The 19,000-nt window shown below is 45.3% G+C and overlaps 1 protein-coding gene across 1 annotated transcript; it reads left to right on the top strand.

The window, feature by feature from the left end:
- The first annotated feature begins 7,068 nt into the window (after positions 1-7,068).
- On the top strand, positions 7,069-8,177 carry LOC148097829 (uncharacterized). The gene has a single exon (XM_087830515.1). It carries the CDS (start codon positions 7,162-7,164, stop codon positions 7,768-7,770), a length of 609 nt encoding a protein of 202 aa, XP_087686641.1. The 5' UTR covers positions 7,069-7,161; the 3' UTR covers positions 7,771-8,177.
- Positions 8,178-19,000: the final 10,823 nt, after the last annotated feature.

Genomic DNA, 19,000 nt, shown 5'->3' with positions numbered 1-19,000 from the left:
ATATCTGTGCACACCCCTCATACTTCTCCTACGTCTGGCTGTCAACACACCAGTGTCTTGCTGTGGAACTGTCTCTACTCTATTTCCTATCAGCATCAAAGGTGCTCCTAGGCGCACCAGAGCACAGGTTCCCACACTCCCCAGTGGAACCCGTACCAAAAGGGTGTACTGCCCACAATAATAACATAGCCCACCCCTTGCCCAGGTGCCTATAATAGTATTTGGGTCACTTACATTATTGGTAGTCCTGCCGGGGATTGTCCTCTGACACCAGCTTGGATCAATTCTTCCTAACGTATATCTCACACTGTCTGTAGAGAACTCAAAACACGTATAATTATCCTTTTTAGGTGTGAATGAACCTGATTGTGTACGCTTATCAACTGACAAAGTGGTGCAGTTACCTGTGTTCACTGCCTCTCTAGTTAATCTCAGCATACAATCATAACCCCACTCATCCTCTGGATACAGAGGAGCGGGTTCAGTGAACAGACGAGGCCTAGCTGTAGCACAAGCAACACAATCAACCACTTCCTGCTCTTTAGCATTTTGAGCCACCCAATCTAACCAAAGATTCCTATCACTGACTTAGGGTAGCATACCATAGGGTGATAACAAATCCACACATCATATGTTCTCCAGCTGCTACCGTCTCCTGGGCATCTAATTACCTCACACAGATCGAATGTGAATGCCGTCGTGGACCCATTAACATACCCAAACTCGACTCCCCCACTGGCTTTGAGACACCCATCGTTCCCACCTGAGCCAACCTCGCGCTTGAATTTTCTCGACGACTCGATCGGTTTGGACTCTGGAGCAGATAGACCTCTGCGTCTGGGCAATTCACCTGTCTGCCAATGAACAAACAAACACGTTACAACACTTATCAACCCCAATATCCCCGTTAATTTCCAATTTTCCCACAGTTTCATGATCACTGTTCCCAGGCTCTTTTACTTTTACTTCAAACTTCGTGATAAGAGGATAAGATTATGAGTATAAAAATATGCGATTAACGTACAAAACTATTACGACTGCTTTAAACTATCAATTACTTTAGACTAGAGCCCTAGCCTATCATGAGCCTGGAATGAATTGATGCTTGGCGCTTGGCGCTCCTCTTCTTTCTTCGTCTCCCCAGGTAGACTGCTGGGGAGAACCGCTGCACAGGGGGAGAGGATTATTCTGCCTCTATGTTCCCCCCCGTGTTACTTTGGGTGGAGCTTATCTCGAGTAAGCTCTCATCCGCCACTGCGCATTGAGACCAATGGAACCAGGTCTCACCCTTTCCCTTCAACCGAACCGCACTGGTGGTACGAGCCGTCACCTCGAATGGCCCCGTCCACCTTGGATCTCTCCACTTTCGCTTAATGACCTTCAGCCACACCGCCTTGGCGTCGGGGAGGGACCTGTCCACCGCATTCACCCCCACTCCAACCTGTTGTGTGAAACTAGACACAAGAGCTTTTAATTCTTTCCAACATTCAGCATGTTTTCTATTACTTCTTATACTCTCTTCCGCCGGGACTGTTGTCCAAGGACCTGGAAACTGTCGTCCTGTCAACAGCTCATATGGTGTGAAACCTGTGGATTGATTAACACAACATCTTATTATCATCAATGCAATTGGCAGGGCTGCAACCCAATTTAGCCCCGTCTGAGCAGAAATTCTAGCTATTTTATTTTCAGGTTTAGATTCATTCTTTCCACCTTCCCCTGGGACTGAGGATGATACACCGTCCCAAATCGGTGCTGCAACCCCAGCTTCTGTTCTACTTCTACCAAATCTTTATTTTTAAAATGAGTTCCATTGTCTGAACGAATTCATTTAGGAAAACCATGCCGGGGGATGTAATGATTGATTAAACACTTAATCACACTTTTTGCATCCTCCCTCTTTGTTGGCCACGCTTCGGGCCACCCCGTCAGAGCATCCACACTCACCAGCAAATACCGGACTCCTCCCGGTCCCACATCAATCATGTCAGTGAAATCAATGACAATCTCTTCCCCTGGTCTTTCTGGAATGGGGAACTTACCTGCCTCTGGTTTAATCACTGGCTTTGGATTGTGCCTCCCACAGATCAGGCACGTCCTAGCTTTTTCCTTAATCATATCCCTCAAAAAGGAATGCCACCAATGGCACAGATGTCTCTCCATCTGGGCCACACCCACATGGCCAAGCCCATGTGCTTCTGCAATCTTCTGTTCCGCTAGGTTGGCGGTCAACACCGGTCGTCCGTCAGGTCCTCGCCAGAGACCTCCTTCTTCCCATGCTCCTCGATTCTTCCAGACCCCCTTCTCTTCCGGGGCCGCCTCCTCTTGGGCCTTCCTGGCCTCCTCCAACATGTTGACTCCTACTTCTTCCTCCACACTTATTTGCACGATCTGCCGTAGTGCTTTATAGCCTGCTGCCTCTTTCGCAGCTCGATCGGCTTCCTGGTTTCCTCTGGCCACCATGCCAGTCCCCGAGGAGTGACCTTTACACTTTATGATACTCACCTCCTCTTGCACATGGCTTCCTCCATGTTTCATTCACTCCCCAATGAGACATGTACAAGAATGTTGCACCTTCTCTCTAAAACAATCTCCTGCCAACCTGTACCCTTGTGTAAAAACATTAGTCAACAGGTACATGTTAAGCCTATTTAACTCCCCGCTCAACCTGGAGCCTGTATCCTACAAAACAAATCTGTTAAATCAAACTTCTTATTTACAACCAACTATAGATCATGAGAGCAATAAAGTATTCAGCACAACAGACAAGTATCATGTTCAGGTTTTCTCCAATCATTAACTCACTATTATTACCCTAATTCGTCTCCAATCATGAATCATCCCAATTTACTCCACAATTTACTCAGTGACTTTCCTTAAGCAATGTCACTCCCCCCATTTATCACTAGGAGCTCAAAAAGTGGCCAGCTAGTGAGCTCCATGTTGAACTATTCCATAACCACTGCATCTCTTATCTGTTTCCTCATGTCACTTGTCTGTTTTCTACCAAATCCTCCACATGCACCCTTAACAAAAGCAAAACAAACATTAGCAACACACATTGACCATCCAGGTGATCAGGCGTCATAACCTATGAACACAGTTTCTTCACACATAAGCCCAGAAATCCTGTAGTAGAAAACCAAACGCCAATCAATTGTCCAGTGGTAAATCACATGATCAAACCACATGAAGAACTGTAATGCTGTAGAGAAGAACATGCAAATGTTAGCGCTGCGCAGGTGTATACACTTTCTCACAGTTACCTCTGTGAGCAACACACAACACAAACCCATGAATAACACTCCTCTCTGGAGGGGAGAGGGAGGGGAAACAGGAGGACAAAGGAGGGGGGAACAACTAAGCTGTAGTGCCTCTTCACTTCACTGTGCAATTACCTTTTGTGCAATACTTTTTGTTAATAATCAGCGGTGCAATAGACTCCATACTTGAAATGTGCAATTCACTTGTATTTTTATTTTTTATTTTTATTCCTATTTATTCTATTTATCCCCTTTGTATATTTTATCTATATATGTCTTTGTATTTATATATGTGTGTATATATATATATATATATATATATATATATATAATATTCTTAACTCTGTAACTTCTGTCGGTGCTGTGCTTTTTGGAAAACAAATTTCCCAGAGGAACCCACCCGAGGGATTAATAAAGTTTTATCTATCTATCTATCTAAGTTGCAAGCCTAGATGGTCCCTGAGGGCTTGTCCTTTTCTTGACTTGTCTTCTGTCACCTGTTACTAGGCAAGCTCAAATGCAGTTAAAAGCAAAATGTATCTCAGGCCTTTGGCCTGGAATCAATACTGTCATGTGTGTTTGTAAGCGTGCATGCTTTGAACCTTCCATTGCTCCAAGTCCCCCACAATATATCGACTGAGACATCGCGGTCATCGAAGCTTATAACCTTAAATGGACTGAACATCAACTCTGTTAATGAGCACAATCATGCAATGTGTATAAACTGACTATGGCTGCACCTGTAAGTAAAAGGTTAATAACAGTAAGTTTCATAAACATCTTTAATGCAATATCAATGCTGCAGGTTATATTATTAATGCAATGATAATAATCAGGTTATATTGTAGCAGTGAAATAATATATTTTATTTCCACATTCCCTCTCTTGAGCTTTCTTTTAGAAAGCTCACCACACCTCGTGTTGTGTCACTCCTTGGTCCATTCGACCGCCTCTAACTCCATTAATGGCATCATGGCCACCGGAACCACCGTTCCGGGGTCCACTGCCCTCACTCTGACCCTCTCTAGCAGTCCTCTGGTGCAAGGAATGAGACAACAACCTCAGGTGACCAGTATCACTAAAAAAGCGGCAATAGAAAGCATGGCAGCCATAACAAACCCCTTCCATTGTCCAAACACAGTGTGCTCTGTGTTGGTTGGAGATGGCTTTTCCTCCACCAAGCTCTCATCTGCTACTGCACACTGCGACCAATGGAACCAGGTTTCGCCTTTTCCTTTCAACTGCTGTAGCCGTTTGGACCATTGGTTAACAGAACATCTTATTGTTATTAAAGCAATTGTCAGGACTGCAACCCAATTTAAGCCCCATCTGTGCACAGATTTTAGATAATTTGTTTTTCAAATTTAGGTTCATTCTCTCTGCTTTCCCTTAAGATTGAGGATGATACACTGTCCAAACTTACGTTGTACTCCCAACGTCCTCTACACCTCCTTCTTTCCAGGCTCCTTGGTGCTGCAGGACCTTTTCCAGTTCCTCCATTTCTTTCTTGTGGCAAATGGGAGCATTTCCTGCCGTTCTCAACCCCGCTGTTTTCCATTGAGTGAGCTGTTCACTCTCTTACCCTTTCTATCTAAAACTTTACTCAACCTCTTGTTGTGTCAGTGGTGTCATAGTGAATACTTGTGAGTTCACGTATGCCACTACACTGTGTGTGGTCAACACTTTTAGTGGATGTTCTCTCACTATGTGTGCTGTTTTCTGGATTGATTTGCTACCCCAGCTGCGTGTTGTGTCTGAATTCAGTCTTATGCTGACATACATAAGTACTGTACTCCCACCCCCTTTTTTCTGAAACAACACACCATTTACAATTCCGTGTGTTTCAGAAACATCTAAGTAGATAAGGTTTGTTATAATTAGGTGTGGCCAGGTCAGTGGCTCTTGACAGTTCTTACTTTAGTGAAATGAACACCGTTTCTGTTGCGGACGTCCAAGGCAGTTCACTCTTAAGGTTTTGAACGCCCATTTTTGATTAGGTCCCGCAATTGGGCCGTTTTGCCCGCATAGTTTGGAATGAACTGGTGGCTTTAACCCGTCAACCCAAGAAAAGAAAGGAGTTCCTTCACCGTTCTTGGTGTAGAGTGTGTTAGAATTTGGTCTTTCTGTGTGTTCAGTAATCCCACTTATTTGTGTTCGATTACGCGGCACAGAAATGTTACTTCTGGTCGGACCACCTACAGCTTTCCTTTACTTACTTTCAAGCCACATTCTGCCAGTCTTTTCAGCACTACAAGCGATGCTTCCGTACAGGCCGCTGCCGACAGGGCTGCAATTACCAGGTCATCAACATACTGTATCAGTTTACACCCCTCAGGCAACTGACAAGGTGACAGGGCCTCCCTGAGCACCTGATTGAAAATGCCTGGGGAGACAAAAGAATGAGGTCATGCGCCATTCTGTACTTCCCCGTCCTATGTCTTTCCACCGGCAAAATCGGTGTGTTCCAAAATGATTGTCAGGGCTCAAGTACTCCTATTTTTAGCAGCCCTTCAATGGTTTCTGTAATCCCTTCTTCTGCTTCAGGTTTGTGTCTGTACTTTGGTCTATTAATTGGTTTTTCCGACTGCAGCTGGAACAGCACAGGCGAACAGATAGCCAGACCAACGTCCGTGGGTCCTCTAGACCACAAAGTGTCAGGCAGCTTTGAGAGCTCAGCAACTGCATCAGTATGATCAGTTCTCTCTCTGCCATGTATTCTGGAGATTTCTTGATGTTCTAAAATCACCGAGTCGTTAGACAGACAGGTGATACGGTACGTTTTGCAGGTTGGTGCGTACCAGACATTTGGAATTTGTGTGGACTGCCACCAAGCCTTATCCAGCGCCCGCCTGACCATTGATCCCATTTCCTTCGCCTGATGACCCTCATGGCCGAATCAGACCCCATATTGCACCAAGGCAGTTGTTCATCTGTTAATTTAACTGCCGCGGCCACACCTTCTGGCCCTACATAGATATTATGTGAACGCACATTCCAGGTCTGACCTTCAAGGTCAGACTGGAACTCGGTCGTCCCTATCATAGAAGAGAGTGATGTGGTAGGGATCGCGAGGCGGGGAGTAAACTGCGAGACTCATGATCCAGGTTCCCCAGAGTTGATATTGCCTCAGAATGCCTTCTTCTACAAGCCGTCCCCAGTAAATGTCGGCTGACTGTTGTTCACAGTCTTGCACCAAGTATTGGTTCTTTGAATGTGTCCCCAGGCACGGGAGATGTGTTCCTCCTGGCAGAGTCACAGTTAGTCCATCTGCAGAGCACATTATAGTGGCTCCCAATTTGACGAGCAGGTCTCTGCCCATCAGATTCACTGCCACTTGTCGAGAGACCACATATCTGTGCTTCAAAGTCTGTTTGCCCAGCTTGGTCAGAGCTGGGTCTGTGAGTGGCAGAGTCATTTGAACCCCAGAGAAACCTACCACACTCACTGTGTGTTTGGAGAGTTTTGCACTGTTTGGTGTCGTTCTCAGTGTTGAGTAAGTTGCCCCAGTGTCCACCAGGAAGGTCAATTCAGCACCTTCTACAGTCATTGACAACATGGGATCTGCCATCCCCCTGTTGCCTGGTCTCTGTCGGTTCCATCAGTACTGCTCCTCCCAGCCCCAATCAGCCACTGGATACTTGGGGATCAGCGCTGCGCTTGGGTTAGGAGCTTGATGTCCTCCTATGTAGAGAGCTCTGCCACTGGGAGCTCCACATGCCTGGGGTTGGTAGTCTTGCCTCTTCTCGTTTGGCTCTCAGCGGAGGCGGTCGCACTTTTCTCCTCTCCTCCTTACCCTTATCTTCCCTGCTTAGCCTCTGTGTCCTTGTCTGTCTCATGTGCATTACTTTTTCCCTGGAACAGTCTCTCACTGTCGTTCTCTAAAACCTAAAAGAGAATTATGGATTTGATCAACTGGTCTCTGAATGCTATTGACACCCTCTTCTCAACGAGAAGTCTGGGCTCGGGAGAGCCCGAGTGCCCCGGAGGGACTTTCCCTGCCGGATACACGATGGACGGGTGGCAGAAATGGAGGCTCATGTGCCTGGCGGGACTGTCGATCGAGGACGCTGAAGATATTTACCTATTCGGAACCATGATAACGGGGTTCTTGCTGATCGGAGCTGGCATGGCCCTGACTTATCGGAGAAATAAGAGAGCGGAACCGGCTGTTCAAACCCCCCCAAAGCTGCCCGCTGGAATTGAAGCGACGGGACGAGTCGCGACCTCTCACAACGAACGCAGCATGGTTAACACCTTGGAGACGCTTATGGCTTCTGTGAAGGCTCAAAACAACACCATTGAGCATATGGTGGGATACATCAGAGAGGGCCCTGCTCAAAATGAGAACCTTGAGCGAAAGCTGGATCACATCGCAGAACGGATCACAGCAGTTGTGAGGTCTCAGAATCAAAAGAATGATAACACCACGGATCAGAAGTTTGATACCATCATGGGGAGGCTCGCGGCTCTCCAACGGGAGATAGAGAGACCAGCCTCAGAGTGTTAAAGATCAGCTTTGAAAAATCTCAACAAATCAACAAATTCGGGATCAAATGCAGACACCACCACGGCGCCAGCTGCACAGGCCCAAGGCTGAAGCCGGACAAACACTCCCTGATAACGACTGTGATTTGACTATTCTCCCCATCCCATGCAAGGCCACCTGGATTGGCTGGAGGACTGTTTACTTAGCCTGATAGGGCGAAGGACACTGTCTCAGCTGAACTATGGACACGCACACACACACACTTACACTGATAAGCACTCACTCATCTCCCCTTCCCTTTCCAACGCCTTCGATGCTTGTTACCTCCTGGGAACACGAGGCGGGTCTGGGCCCGCGCTGGCGAGTCGGCGCAGTGGCAGGATGTCTGCTGTGTTGCCTGGGATTACTCCATCCCCCTACTCCCACCCTGTGGCTTGTTATTCAATTCAATTCAATTTTATTTATATAGCGCCAAATCACAACAAAAGTCGCCTCAAGGCGCTTCATAGATACAGAGAAAAACCCAACAATCATATGACCCCCTATGAGCAAGCACTTTGGCGACAGTGGGAAGGAAAAACTCCCTTTTAACAGGAAGAAACCTCCGGCAGAACCAGGCTCAGGGAGGGGCGGCCATCTGCTGCGACCGGTTGGGGTGAGAGAAGGAAGACAGGATGAAAGACATGCTGTGGAAGAGAGACAGAGATTAATAACAGATACGATTCAATACAGAGAGGTCTATTAACACATAGTGAGTGAGAAAGGTGACTGGAAAGGAAAAACTCAATGCATCATGGGAATCCCCCGGCAGCCTACATCTATTGCAGCATAACTAAGGGAGGATTCAGGGTCACCTGGTCCAGCCCTAACTATATGCCTTAGCAAAAAGGAAAGTTTTAAGCCTAATCTTAAAAGTAGAGATAGTGTCTGTCTCCCGAATCCAAACTGGAAGCTGGTTCCACAGAAGAGGGGCCTGAAAACTGAAGGCTCTCCCTCCCATTCTACTTTTAAATACTCTAGGAACAACAAGTAGGCCTGCAGAGCGGGAGCGAAGTGCTCTAATAGGGTGATATGGTACTACAAGGTCATTAAGATAAGATGGGGCCTGATTATTTAAGACCTTGTATGTGAGGAGCAGGATTTTGAATTCAATTCTGGATTTAACAGGAAGCCAATGAAGGGAAGCCAAAACAGGAGAAATATGCTCTCTCTTTCTAGTCCCTGTCAGTACTCTTGCTGCAGCATTTTGGATTAACTGAAGGTTTTTCAGTGAGTTTTTTGGACATCCTGATAATAATGAATTGCAGTAGTCCAGCCTGGAAGTAATAAATGCATGAACTAGTTTTTCAGCGTCACTCTGAGACAGGATATTTCTAATTTTAGAGATGTTGCGCAAATGGAAGAACGCAGTCTTACATATTTGTTTAATATGTGCCTTCATAATGTTGTGCTGTGAACATTCATGTGCTTTTTTTGTGCAGAGGAGTTTTTTTGTTTCCTGTTCTCGTGCTGTCCTACCATGGAAGCACAGCATGAGCAGGGGTCTCTTTTTTTCCTCTTGTACATTCCCATTGTGTGTACATTTCAGTGTTTTTTTTTCCACAACTGCCAATCTCCGACTTGTAACCCCCATGTAATGTCTGTGTTATGTGTGTAAGGTCGGGGGGGGGGGGGTGTCTCATTTCACTGCAGGGCAACCTGTATGTGACAAATAAAATCTGAATCTGAATCTGCTGTTCTGGGCTTTGGGCTGGTTCAGGACATTCTCGAGCCCAATGTCCTTCATCTCAAACAGGTATTCCAAGATGGTTTTCTGGGATTCCCCAAACCACGAGCCCTTGGTCCTCCCCTTCCGTATCCACCACGCCCTTTCTGCGAATAATCGGTTCCCCAATTCCCTTCCAATCTTCTCTGCCTTGGTGCATTTACGGGCCAGCGGTCATCAGGATACAGGTTTGGATCAAGATCTGGCCATTCAGGCGCGGGACCAAGCTCGGGCCTTGCCACCATCATTGTTTTGTTTGCTTCTTTCATCTCCTTTTTCTTAGAATTGTGCTTTTCACGAGCTTAATTCAGCTGTAATTTCAGCAGTTGTGCCTGTGCCTCTTCTATCTCTTTTTTCTGTTTGTTCGCGACATCCTGCTCCAGCTGCAACCTATGCCCCACGTGTCTCTCCCACTGAATAGAGTCTGCCACTGCAAAGTCTGGATTCTTTTCTAAATCAGTTGTGACCCGATCCGGCAGTCCCCTCAGCACCGCAGCGTGAAACCAGGCCATGTGCTCTCCTTCCTGGCCTGGGTGTATGCCTGTTTGTGACATCCATTGTTCTTTAGCTCTCTCTAAAAATTCTCTTGGGGTGTATTTAGGGTCTGTCCTGATTCGTGTTTGAGGTGAGAGACAAACGACTGCAGGTCCATTGTGCATCAAAACAATGATTTTCTTAAACACACGCATGTGGGGAAGATGAGCTCTGGCACACAATCAGCATCGATCTCCCCAGAACAATAAACGAGCAGTTGTATTACATAACATAGTTGATGACAGGCGTCATGCGTCAAAGCAGATAGATAACATGCATCAGTTCCAGTAATCCCAACATTGGACACATTCAAAAAAGAACAGTTCCTTCCTCTGTTCCTCCGCCACCGCCAGATGCTTCCTGTTATTTTACTTATTGCACTTCCCTTATTTGTGGAACTAAACTGTCACGTATGCAGGTAGAACATGCCGTTTACAAGCAAAACAAGTCTATATACTGTGTATGTGTGTGCAGGCAGACTATGTCTGTCTTGACCTCCGTGCATGACCTCACTCGACAAACAAAGACATTTTAGAAGTATACTTCCTGACTTATTCTGAGTCATCTGTTACCAGGCAAACTCCAATGCGGCAGGCTGCTGAACACACACAGGCCTCTATTCTGTTTCTAGATTATAGGTGGTGTATTGTAAGCATGTATGCAATTCTTCCATAGCTTTGGGTCACTTTACTCAATAGATCGGCCGGACGTCGCGCCGCCCGAAGCTTCCGACCATCAATTAACTGACCGAGCTTCAACTCTTTAATAAGCACAAAAATGCAATGTGTTTAACATGATTACAGTTGCACCTGCAATGAAAGATTACTATGTAATTATGCTAACATCTGAAATACAGACTTTAATGTAACATCAGCAGCTTCAATAAATGCTTTGACGAAATGATAATGATAAATGATAAGTAATGCAATAGTAATGATAATGGTTATGAATAGTAACAGTAAAATAATTTTCTAATCTCCACAGGTCCCAGGTTATTTTTCGGATGGACCCTAAATTTGGTGTCATATATTTTTCACGGACTGCATCAGCTAGCTTCTCTTCTACTCTGTTATATGGAATGTCATTTGGGTAGGCTGTGGTTTTAGCAATTTTCTCCATGTCTGCTAATCCTCCCCCTAGCATACATCTTCCACCAATTGCGCGGAAGTAACCAATGGCTAACTCTTCCCCTTCTGTTAAGGTCCTTAACTTCCTTAACCAAGCTGCTCCTCCCTCTGTTATAGGTGGACGCTGTTTAACCAGTGCTTCCAAGTCCCTGACTTTGTACGCTCGGTACACTGCTTCTTGCTTTGTGCCAATCATTAAGGGCATCTCACTTTCACTTTTTCACTTTCATAGCTCCCTGCTGCTTTTGTTAAATAAATAAATACATTTTTTTTATTTATATACATTTTATTAAGTGCTGCACATAAGATTACAAGTCATACAAAGATTTAAAAAGAGAAAATAAAACAGGCATAAAATTAACCAAAAGCAGTTTTAAAAAGGTGAGTTTTGAGTTGTTTTTTAAAAACAGCTACTGAGTCCACAGTTCTTAATGTTTGGGGAGAGAGTTCCACAGTCTCAGGGCCACAGTGGCAAAAGCTCTGTCACCTTTAGTCCTCCTCTTAGTATTTTTTATAACAAGTAAGCCCTGATCAGATGACCTCAAAGACCTGCTAGGGACATAGGGCTGTAGCAGATCAAAGATGTAGGCAGGTGCCAGTCCGTGCACAGCTCTGTAGGTCAAGACCAGGATCTTAAAATTGACTCTAAATTTAACAGGAAGCCAGTGTAACTGAGATAATAACGGTGTCACATGTGAGTACTTGGAGGATTTTGTCAAAAGCCTTGCTGCAGTGTTTTGCACAACCTGCAGACGATCCAGAGAACCTTTGCTTAGACACATAAACAGTGAATTACAATAATGCAAGCATGACGAAATAAAAGCATATATAGCAATCTCAAGTTCAGAGCGAGATAAAACCGGGCTTAGCCTAGCCACATTTCTTAAATGATAAAAACAAGACCGAACCAGAGATTTCACATGCCCATCCAATGTAAGACTCGAGTCAAAGGTGACACCTAAATTCCTGATAGAGGATTTAACATAAAGTGAGAGAGGACCAAGGGCTTTCACTATCTGCGATAGAAACCTATCAGGGGCGCATACAAGGACTTCGGTTTACCCCTCGTTGAGTTGGAGGAAATTTGCAGCCATCCAACGTTTGATCAAATCTAAGCAATCATTCAGACGCTGAAGCTTAGATAAATCCTCGGGCATAAAAGAAACGTACAATTGAATATCATCAGCATAACAATGATAAGAAATGTCCTCAAAAGAGCCCATTATATGCTGGAGGGGGAGAAGATATATTAAAAATAATAAAGGCCCCAAAACTGACCCTTGAGGGACACCATAAGTAAGGGAGGTAGAGGATGACCTAAAATCGGAGACTGCCACAGAAAAGGATCGGTGATGGAGATAAGAGGAGAACCACTCTAATGCAGTTCCAGATACACCAACCCAATTTTTCAGCCTTTCAATGAGAATGTGATTGAAGGGACGGAAGTGACGGGTAAGGTAAGCGACCCGTGTTGTAGGTGACGTCAGACGCCGGAGATTTGGCGGGAAAAAAAGCGAATGGTAGCGTAGAGTTTAACAAAGTTTCCTTAAGCCTCAGTATTGCCAAATAAACTAACCAACTTTCATATAACTAACAACATCTGTCTTATCATCTCTAACACCCTGGAGGACAACGGGGAGAGTTTAGACGCTCTCCAAGAATACATCGACCGCTGTTTCCAAGATTTAGTAATGAAGAAGGCCCAGAGTGCATCTTCCCCGGCCAAAACTGAGACGCCGTCATCGAAGAGATGTCGCCCGGCAGACTCCCCCAGCACAACATCGCCTGCCGGCAAAGACATCGCAGATATCCTGGAGTCAATCGACAAGTGATTGTCCAGTTTCGATGCGAGGCTGTCCCTGGTGGAGATTAAATCTCTGAGAGAGATCCAAATTACCATCAGGGTGTACACCTCACCCCTGGTGTCGTTGCCCACCTCTCAATTTTAAATACACGTAGACATTGAGGGCTAGCAGGAGGGGCTATGCGCTTACCTGCTGCTCTCTGGCAGGTAGCTCCATGCCCTCCTGGGTTTTAAATGCACCTTAGAACACACATACATCAACACTACAATGAGCTGGTGGAGGGAGGTTAGGAGTCTTCTCTCACCCCCGTTCTCTGCGGCCTGCTAGAGCGGGGGGGCTAGGAGGAGGAGTTGGCCGTCCGACTGGGGTCCGGAATGTGGGACCTCCCTGCTGCTGCGGAGTCGGGGCGGTCTGCTTCTCCCCACCGCAGGGAAAAGGGTAACACCACCTGGGTCTGGGTGCAGTTCCCCCCTCCAGTGGCAAGGGTACCTAGACCCGGTTCGTAGAGTACGCTTGGGAAGTGTGATTGTGTGTACAGCGTCTCTTCATGTCTGTCTCCACGTTGGTTGAGTGTGGAGTAAGTGCATATGAGAGCATGAGGGTGGGAATGGATGTTTGTATCTGTGTGTGCCTGTATGTCTGTGTCTATATGTCAGGTTGGGTATCAGACGTCACCTCTCTGGGGACATCTCAGGCCCTCCAAGGTTTGGAGGCCTATCTCCCCCCACCACTTCCCCTGCCGGGGGCGGACTCCCTCAGACATCGGTGCGTTAGTGGTTCTTTGTGTCTGGGCATGGGCGTCCGGGTACACACCGGCTCACTCCTTGGCGGCTGCTTATCGGGGCCTGGAGCCTGGGGCTCGCTCGGGCCACTTCGGAGGTGGGGTGCCCCCGGCCTCTTGGCCTGGGGCTCGGTCACTCAGGCACAGCTGGCTGCCGGCGGAGCTCATGGGCACGTCACTGCAACCCCCCCTGGCTTCTGCTCCGTGGCTGCTGAATGACCCCTCATCTGGGACTCTCCTCAGCTCTTTCTGGGACAGTGACACAGCTGCCCCTCTGTTGGTCTTCCTTGGTCTCTTGTGTTCTGGGGGCCTCTGGATGTCTGGAGTTTTGACCTCCTCCATACCTGCTTCATGCCCTGGAGGACGGGGCAGTGGCCCCCCACACCCTCTAGCAGATCATTACATGAAGGAACCTTTTAAAAAAACAAGCGCGTCCATGCTCACAGGTGTACACACGGGTGATCACACACACAAACTACACCCTTTTTGGCTCCTACCTCAAAGCACACTGTGCTGTCGATCTTACGTGCTGCACAATAATGTTTAATATTTAGTATTTACTGTCATATTCCCATATATCATTGTGATGTTGTTTATTCTATTACTCTCGTTTTCTTCTGCTTGTTTTCTTTTTTCTTTCTCAACAGGTGATCCAGGTGATCGATATATGTATTTTTTTTTCTGCTTATTCTGTTGGTTTTTGTTTTTTGCCCTTCTCCCCCGTCCCTCTTCTCAACTGTTTTTCTTTCCCTCTTTCTTTCTCCCTTTTCTTTCCCCCAGTCAAGTCTGTCCCGTATTCAGCAAGTGAAAATAAAATAAATAATAAAAGGTGAATCAAATGGACCATTACGGCAAAGCTGGGATGGTCAATTTGGTAAAGAAAATCCGTTGGGCATCTTTCTTCGCCTTTAGACAATAATTCTGATGGCAAAAGAGCCAAATGGGACAAAATAAAAAAAAAATAAAAAATAAAAAAAATAAATAAATCTCTGAGAGAATCCCTGGAATTCAGCCAGCAGCAGGTGGAAACGCTTGCCACTGAAAATGCCACGCTACGGGAGTCGGTAAAATCTCTCACCGATAACGTGACCCAGCTAAACATTGAAAATAAAAAAATAAAAGAGTCCATTATCAATCTACAAGCCCGTAGCATGAGAGATAATCTTGTGTTTTCTGGTATTCCAGAATCTGCCGGAGAGGACGCGGAGGCAACGGTGAAAAGCTTCATTAAAATCCACCTGAAGCTGCCGGAGGACACCGTAAAGAACATCGCCTTCGATAGAGTGCATCGCTTGGGGGGCGTGAGGTCGCGGACCGGGAGACCACGTCCTATTGTGGCCATATTTGGTCAATTCAAACAGAAGGAACAGGTGAAGAGTCGCAGCAGGGAGCTGAAAGGAACGGACTTCAGCGTGAACGACCAGTTCCCCAAAGAGATCCTGGAACGACGCAAGGTCCTGTTCCCAGTTCGACGTAGCTTCATCCAGAAAGGCTCCCGTGCTGTCATCACCGTGGACCGGCTCTACGTGGACGGACAGCTCTACCGCGACCCCGGCACCACACCGTGGTTATATGGACAGCACTCCAGATAAGAACCCGCTACACTCTTTTCTTATTCATTCACACTTTCTCCTTTAACATGGGTTTAACCTAGTAATATCAGTATGATGTCATAGCAGATATAACACCGTCACCCTCCGTCATTACTTTAATTGGAATGTTTCCGTTTCTTTTCTTTTTTTTGTTGTTGCTCACAGTTTATGTGGTTTCTTTCTTTCTCTTGTCTTTCACTGCTGTGATCACCTACTTCCCCACTCACCTACAAACAACACCCTCTATTTCTCCATATTTTCACACCACGATAACGCAAACACATGCGGTCAACGGCAGCACATTTACAACAGCCTCACAGCACGCACAGACTTACAGGACACATACGCAAGCCACGCTTGTTCATATTAGTGAATATTCACACACATAGTCAGACTTATGGAGCCTATCACCACACTTTTTTCTCTTTCAATTTACAAACAAGTGATGTTTCCACATTCTCTCCACCCGTCTAAACGAAACACCCAGCATACATCATTAGACATACACACACAATTATGGGCACGCTGAGGTTTGTCACATGGAATGTAAATGGGGCTGGCACCAGAGGAAAGAGGTTAAAGATATTTAACCATGTCAATATAAAATTGTACTTAGTAGTGAGTATAATCTTTTAGTGATATAAGTTTGCATATTATAGAATACTGCATGATGACCCTTTTATGACTTAGACTGTTGTTGTAATCAAGACTTGCTTTATAAATTCTTTCTCACAGTGATAATAGCTGAGCAAGCTGTTATCATTTCACTCCTGCCAGGAAGAGGGGAGCTGGATGCTCTTATCTTCAAGAAGAGGGGCCACATCCTTCAGAATAACACACACACACACACACATACACCTGAACCACTCTTATCTTCACTCCCTGCATACTAACATTCCACTGTTAATGAATAGACGTATTCACTGTTGTATTACTTTTGTATATAAATAAAGGCAAGTGCAGGAACAGAGCACACATCACAGGGCTCCCACTCTGGTGTGAGCGTTCTGTGATCATGCCCTTGCAAGTAAAAACTGCAGCATCTGTGTGTTTCTACCTTTAAATTCTTAGCTGAAGAAGTGTCTTTAGAATAAATCTCTTGACAAACCAGCTTAAAAAACTACAGGCAGATGTTGTTTTATTACAAGAAACTCACAGACCTGTCACAGGTTTAAATGAACTTAAAACACCTGAGTTTCCTAATGTGTTTGCAGCCTGTTATAATTCTAGACAAAGAGGAGTAGCAATTTTAATACATAAAAATGTTAATTTTACAGTACTCAATACAGTTATAGATCCAGAGGGTAGATTTCTAATTATTAAACTATCAATATTGAACAAAAAACTATATATTGTAAGTATACAGTGGGGCAAAAAAGTATTTAGTCAGCCACCGATTGTGCAAGTTCCCCCACTTAAAATGATGACAGAGGTCAGTAATTTGCACCAGAGGTACACTTCAACTGTGAGAGACAGAATGTGAAAAAAAAATCCATGAATTCACATGGTAGGATTTGTAAAGAATTTATTCGTAAATCAGGGTGGAAAATAAGTATTTGGTCAATAACAAAAATACAACTCAATACTTTGTAACATAACCTTTGTTGGCAATAACAGAGGTCAAACGTTTACTATAGGTCTTTACCAGGTTTGCACACACAGTAGCTGGTATTTTGGCCCATTCCTCCATGCAGATCTTCTCAAGAGCAGTGATGTTTTGGGGCTGTCGCCGAGCAACACGGACTTTCAACTCCCGCCACAGATTTTCTATGGGGTTGAGGTCTGGAGACTGGCTAGGCCACTCCAGGACTTTCAAATGCTTCTTACGGAGCCACTCCTTTGTTGCCCGGGCGGTGTGTTTTGGATCATTGTCATGTTGGAAGACCCAGCCTCGTTTCATCTTCAAAGTTCTCACTGATGGAAGGAGGTTTTGGCTCAAAATCTCACGATACTTGGCCCCATTCATTCTGTCCTTAACACGGATCAGTCGTCCTGTCCCCTTGGCAGAAAAACAGCCCCATAGCATGATGTTTCCACCCCCATGCTTCACAGTAGGTATGGTGTTCTTGGGATGCAACTCAGTATTCTTCTTCCTCCAAACACGACGAGTTGAGTTTATACCAAAAAGTTCTACTTTGGTTTCATCTGACCACATGACATTCTCCCAATCCTCTGCTGTATCATCCATGTGCTCTCTGGCAAACTTCAGACGGGCCTGGACATGCACTGGCTTCAGCAGCGGAACACGTCTGGCACTGCGGGATTTGATTCCCTGCCGTTGTAGTGTGTTACTGATGGTGACCTTTGTTACTTTGGTCCCAGCTCTCTGCAGGTCATTCACCAGGTCCCCCCGTGTGGTTCTGGGATCTTTGCTCACCGTTCTCATGATCATTTTGACCCCACGGGATGAGATCTTGCGTGGAGCCCCAGATCGAGGGAGATTATCAGTGGTCTTGTATGTCTTCCATTTTCTGATGATTGCTCCCACAGTTGATTTTTTCACACCAAGCTGCTTGCCTATTGTAGATTCACTCTTCCCAGTCTGGTGCAGGTCTACAATTCTTTTCCTGGTGTCCTTCGAAAGCTCTTTGGTCTTGGCCATGGCGGAGTTTGGAGTCTGACTGGTTGAGGCTGTGGACAGGTGTCTTTTATACAGATGATGAGGTCAAACAGGTGCCATTCATACAGGTAACGAGTGGGGGACAGAAAAGCTTCTTACAGAAGACGTTACAGGTCTGTGAGAGCCAGGGATTTTCCTTGTTTGAGGTGACCAAATACTTATTTTCCACCCTGATTTACGAATAAATTCTTTACAAATCCTACCATGTGAATTCATGGATTTTTTTTTCACATTCTGTCTCTCACAGTTGAAGTGTACCTCTGGTGCAAATTACTGACCTCTGTCATCATTTTAAGTGGGGGAACTTGCACAATCGGTGGCTGACTAAATACTTTTTTGCCCCACTGTATATGGTCCAAATGTTGATGAACCCTCATTCTTCCACAGATTTTTTAGTGCACTCTCTGAACACCTTGATTGCACACTCATTCTTGGAGGCGACCTCAAACTTGGACTAAATGAAGAAATGGATAGGCTCAACACAACAGGAACTCAGCGCAATTGGCAATCCACAAATCTAATCAAACAGTATATGAGTGACTATGGCCTTTGCGATGCATGGCGCTCCCTTCACCCCAACAGTAAGGAATATTCTTTCTTCTCACATGTTCATCACTCCTACTCTCGTCTGGATTATTTTTGGTCAGCAGCTCACTGCTGAGTGACATTTCAGACACTGAGATTCACCCTATAGCTGTCAGCGATCATGCTCCTGTATCTTTAACACTAATGCACAAGAATAATACTACGCCAAGTAAAAACTGGAGATTTAACACATCACTACTTAAAGATGAAGACTTCATTAAATATTTTAAAAAAGAATGGATTTCATATTTAGACTTTAATGACACTCCCGGAACATCTGCTTCTGTTCTATGGGAAGCACGAAAAGCTGTGATGAGAGGTAAAATAATTTCTTTCTCATCACACAAAAAGAAAGAAGAAAACAAAAATATTCAGGAATTAGAAAAAACCATCAAATCCTTAGAAGAAGCCTACGCGTTCCACCAAGATCAAGAAATAATGA

Source organism: Neolamprologus brichardi, chromosome 17, assembly GCF_056152115.1.
Source record: "Neolamprologus brichardi isolate AB-2024 chromosome 17, ASM5615211v1, whole genome shotgun sequence".
NCBI lineage: Eukaryota > Metazoa > Chordata > Actinopteri > Cichliformes > Cichlidae > Neolamprologus > Neolamprologus brichardi.
Note: the sequence above shows the minus strand (reverse complement) of the source record. Positions and strands in the feature narration are given on the sequence as shown.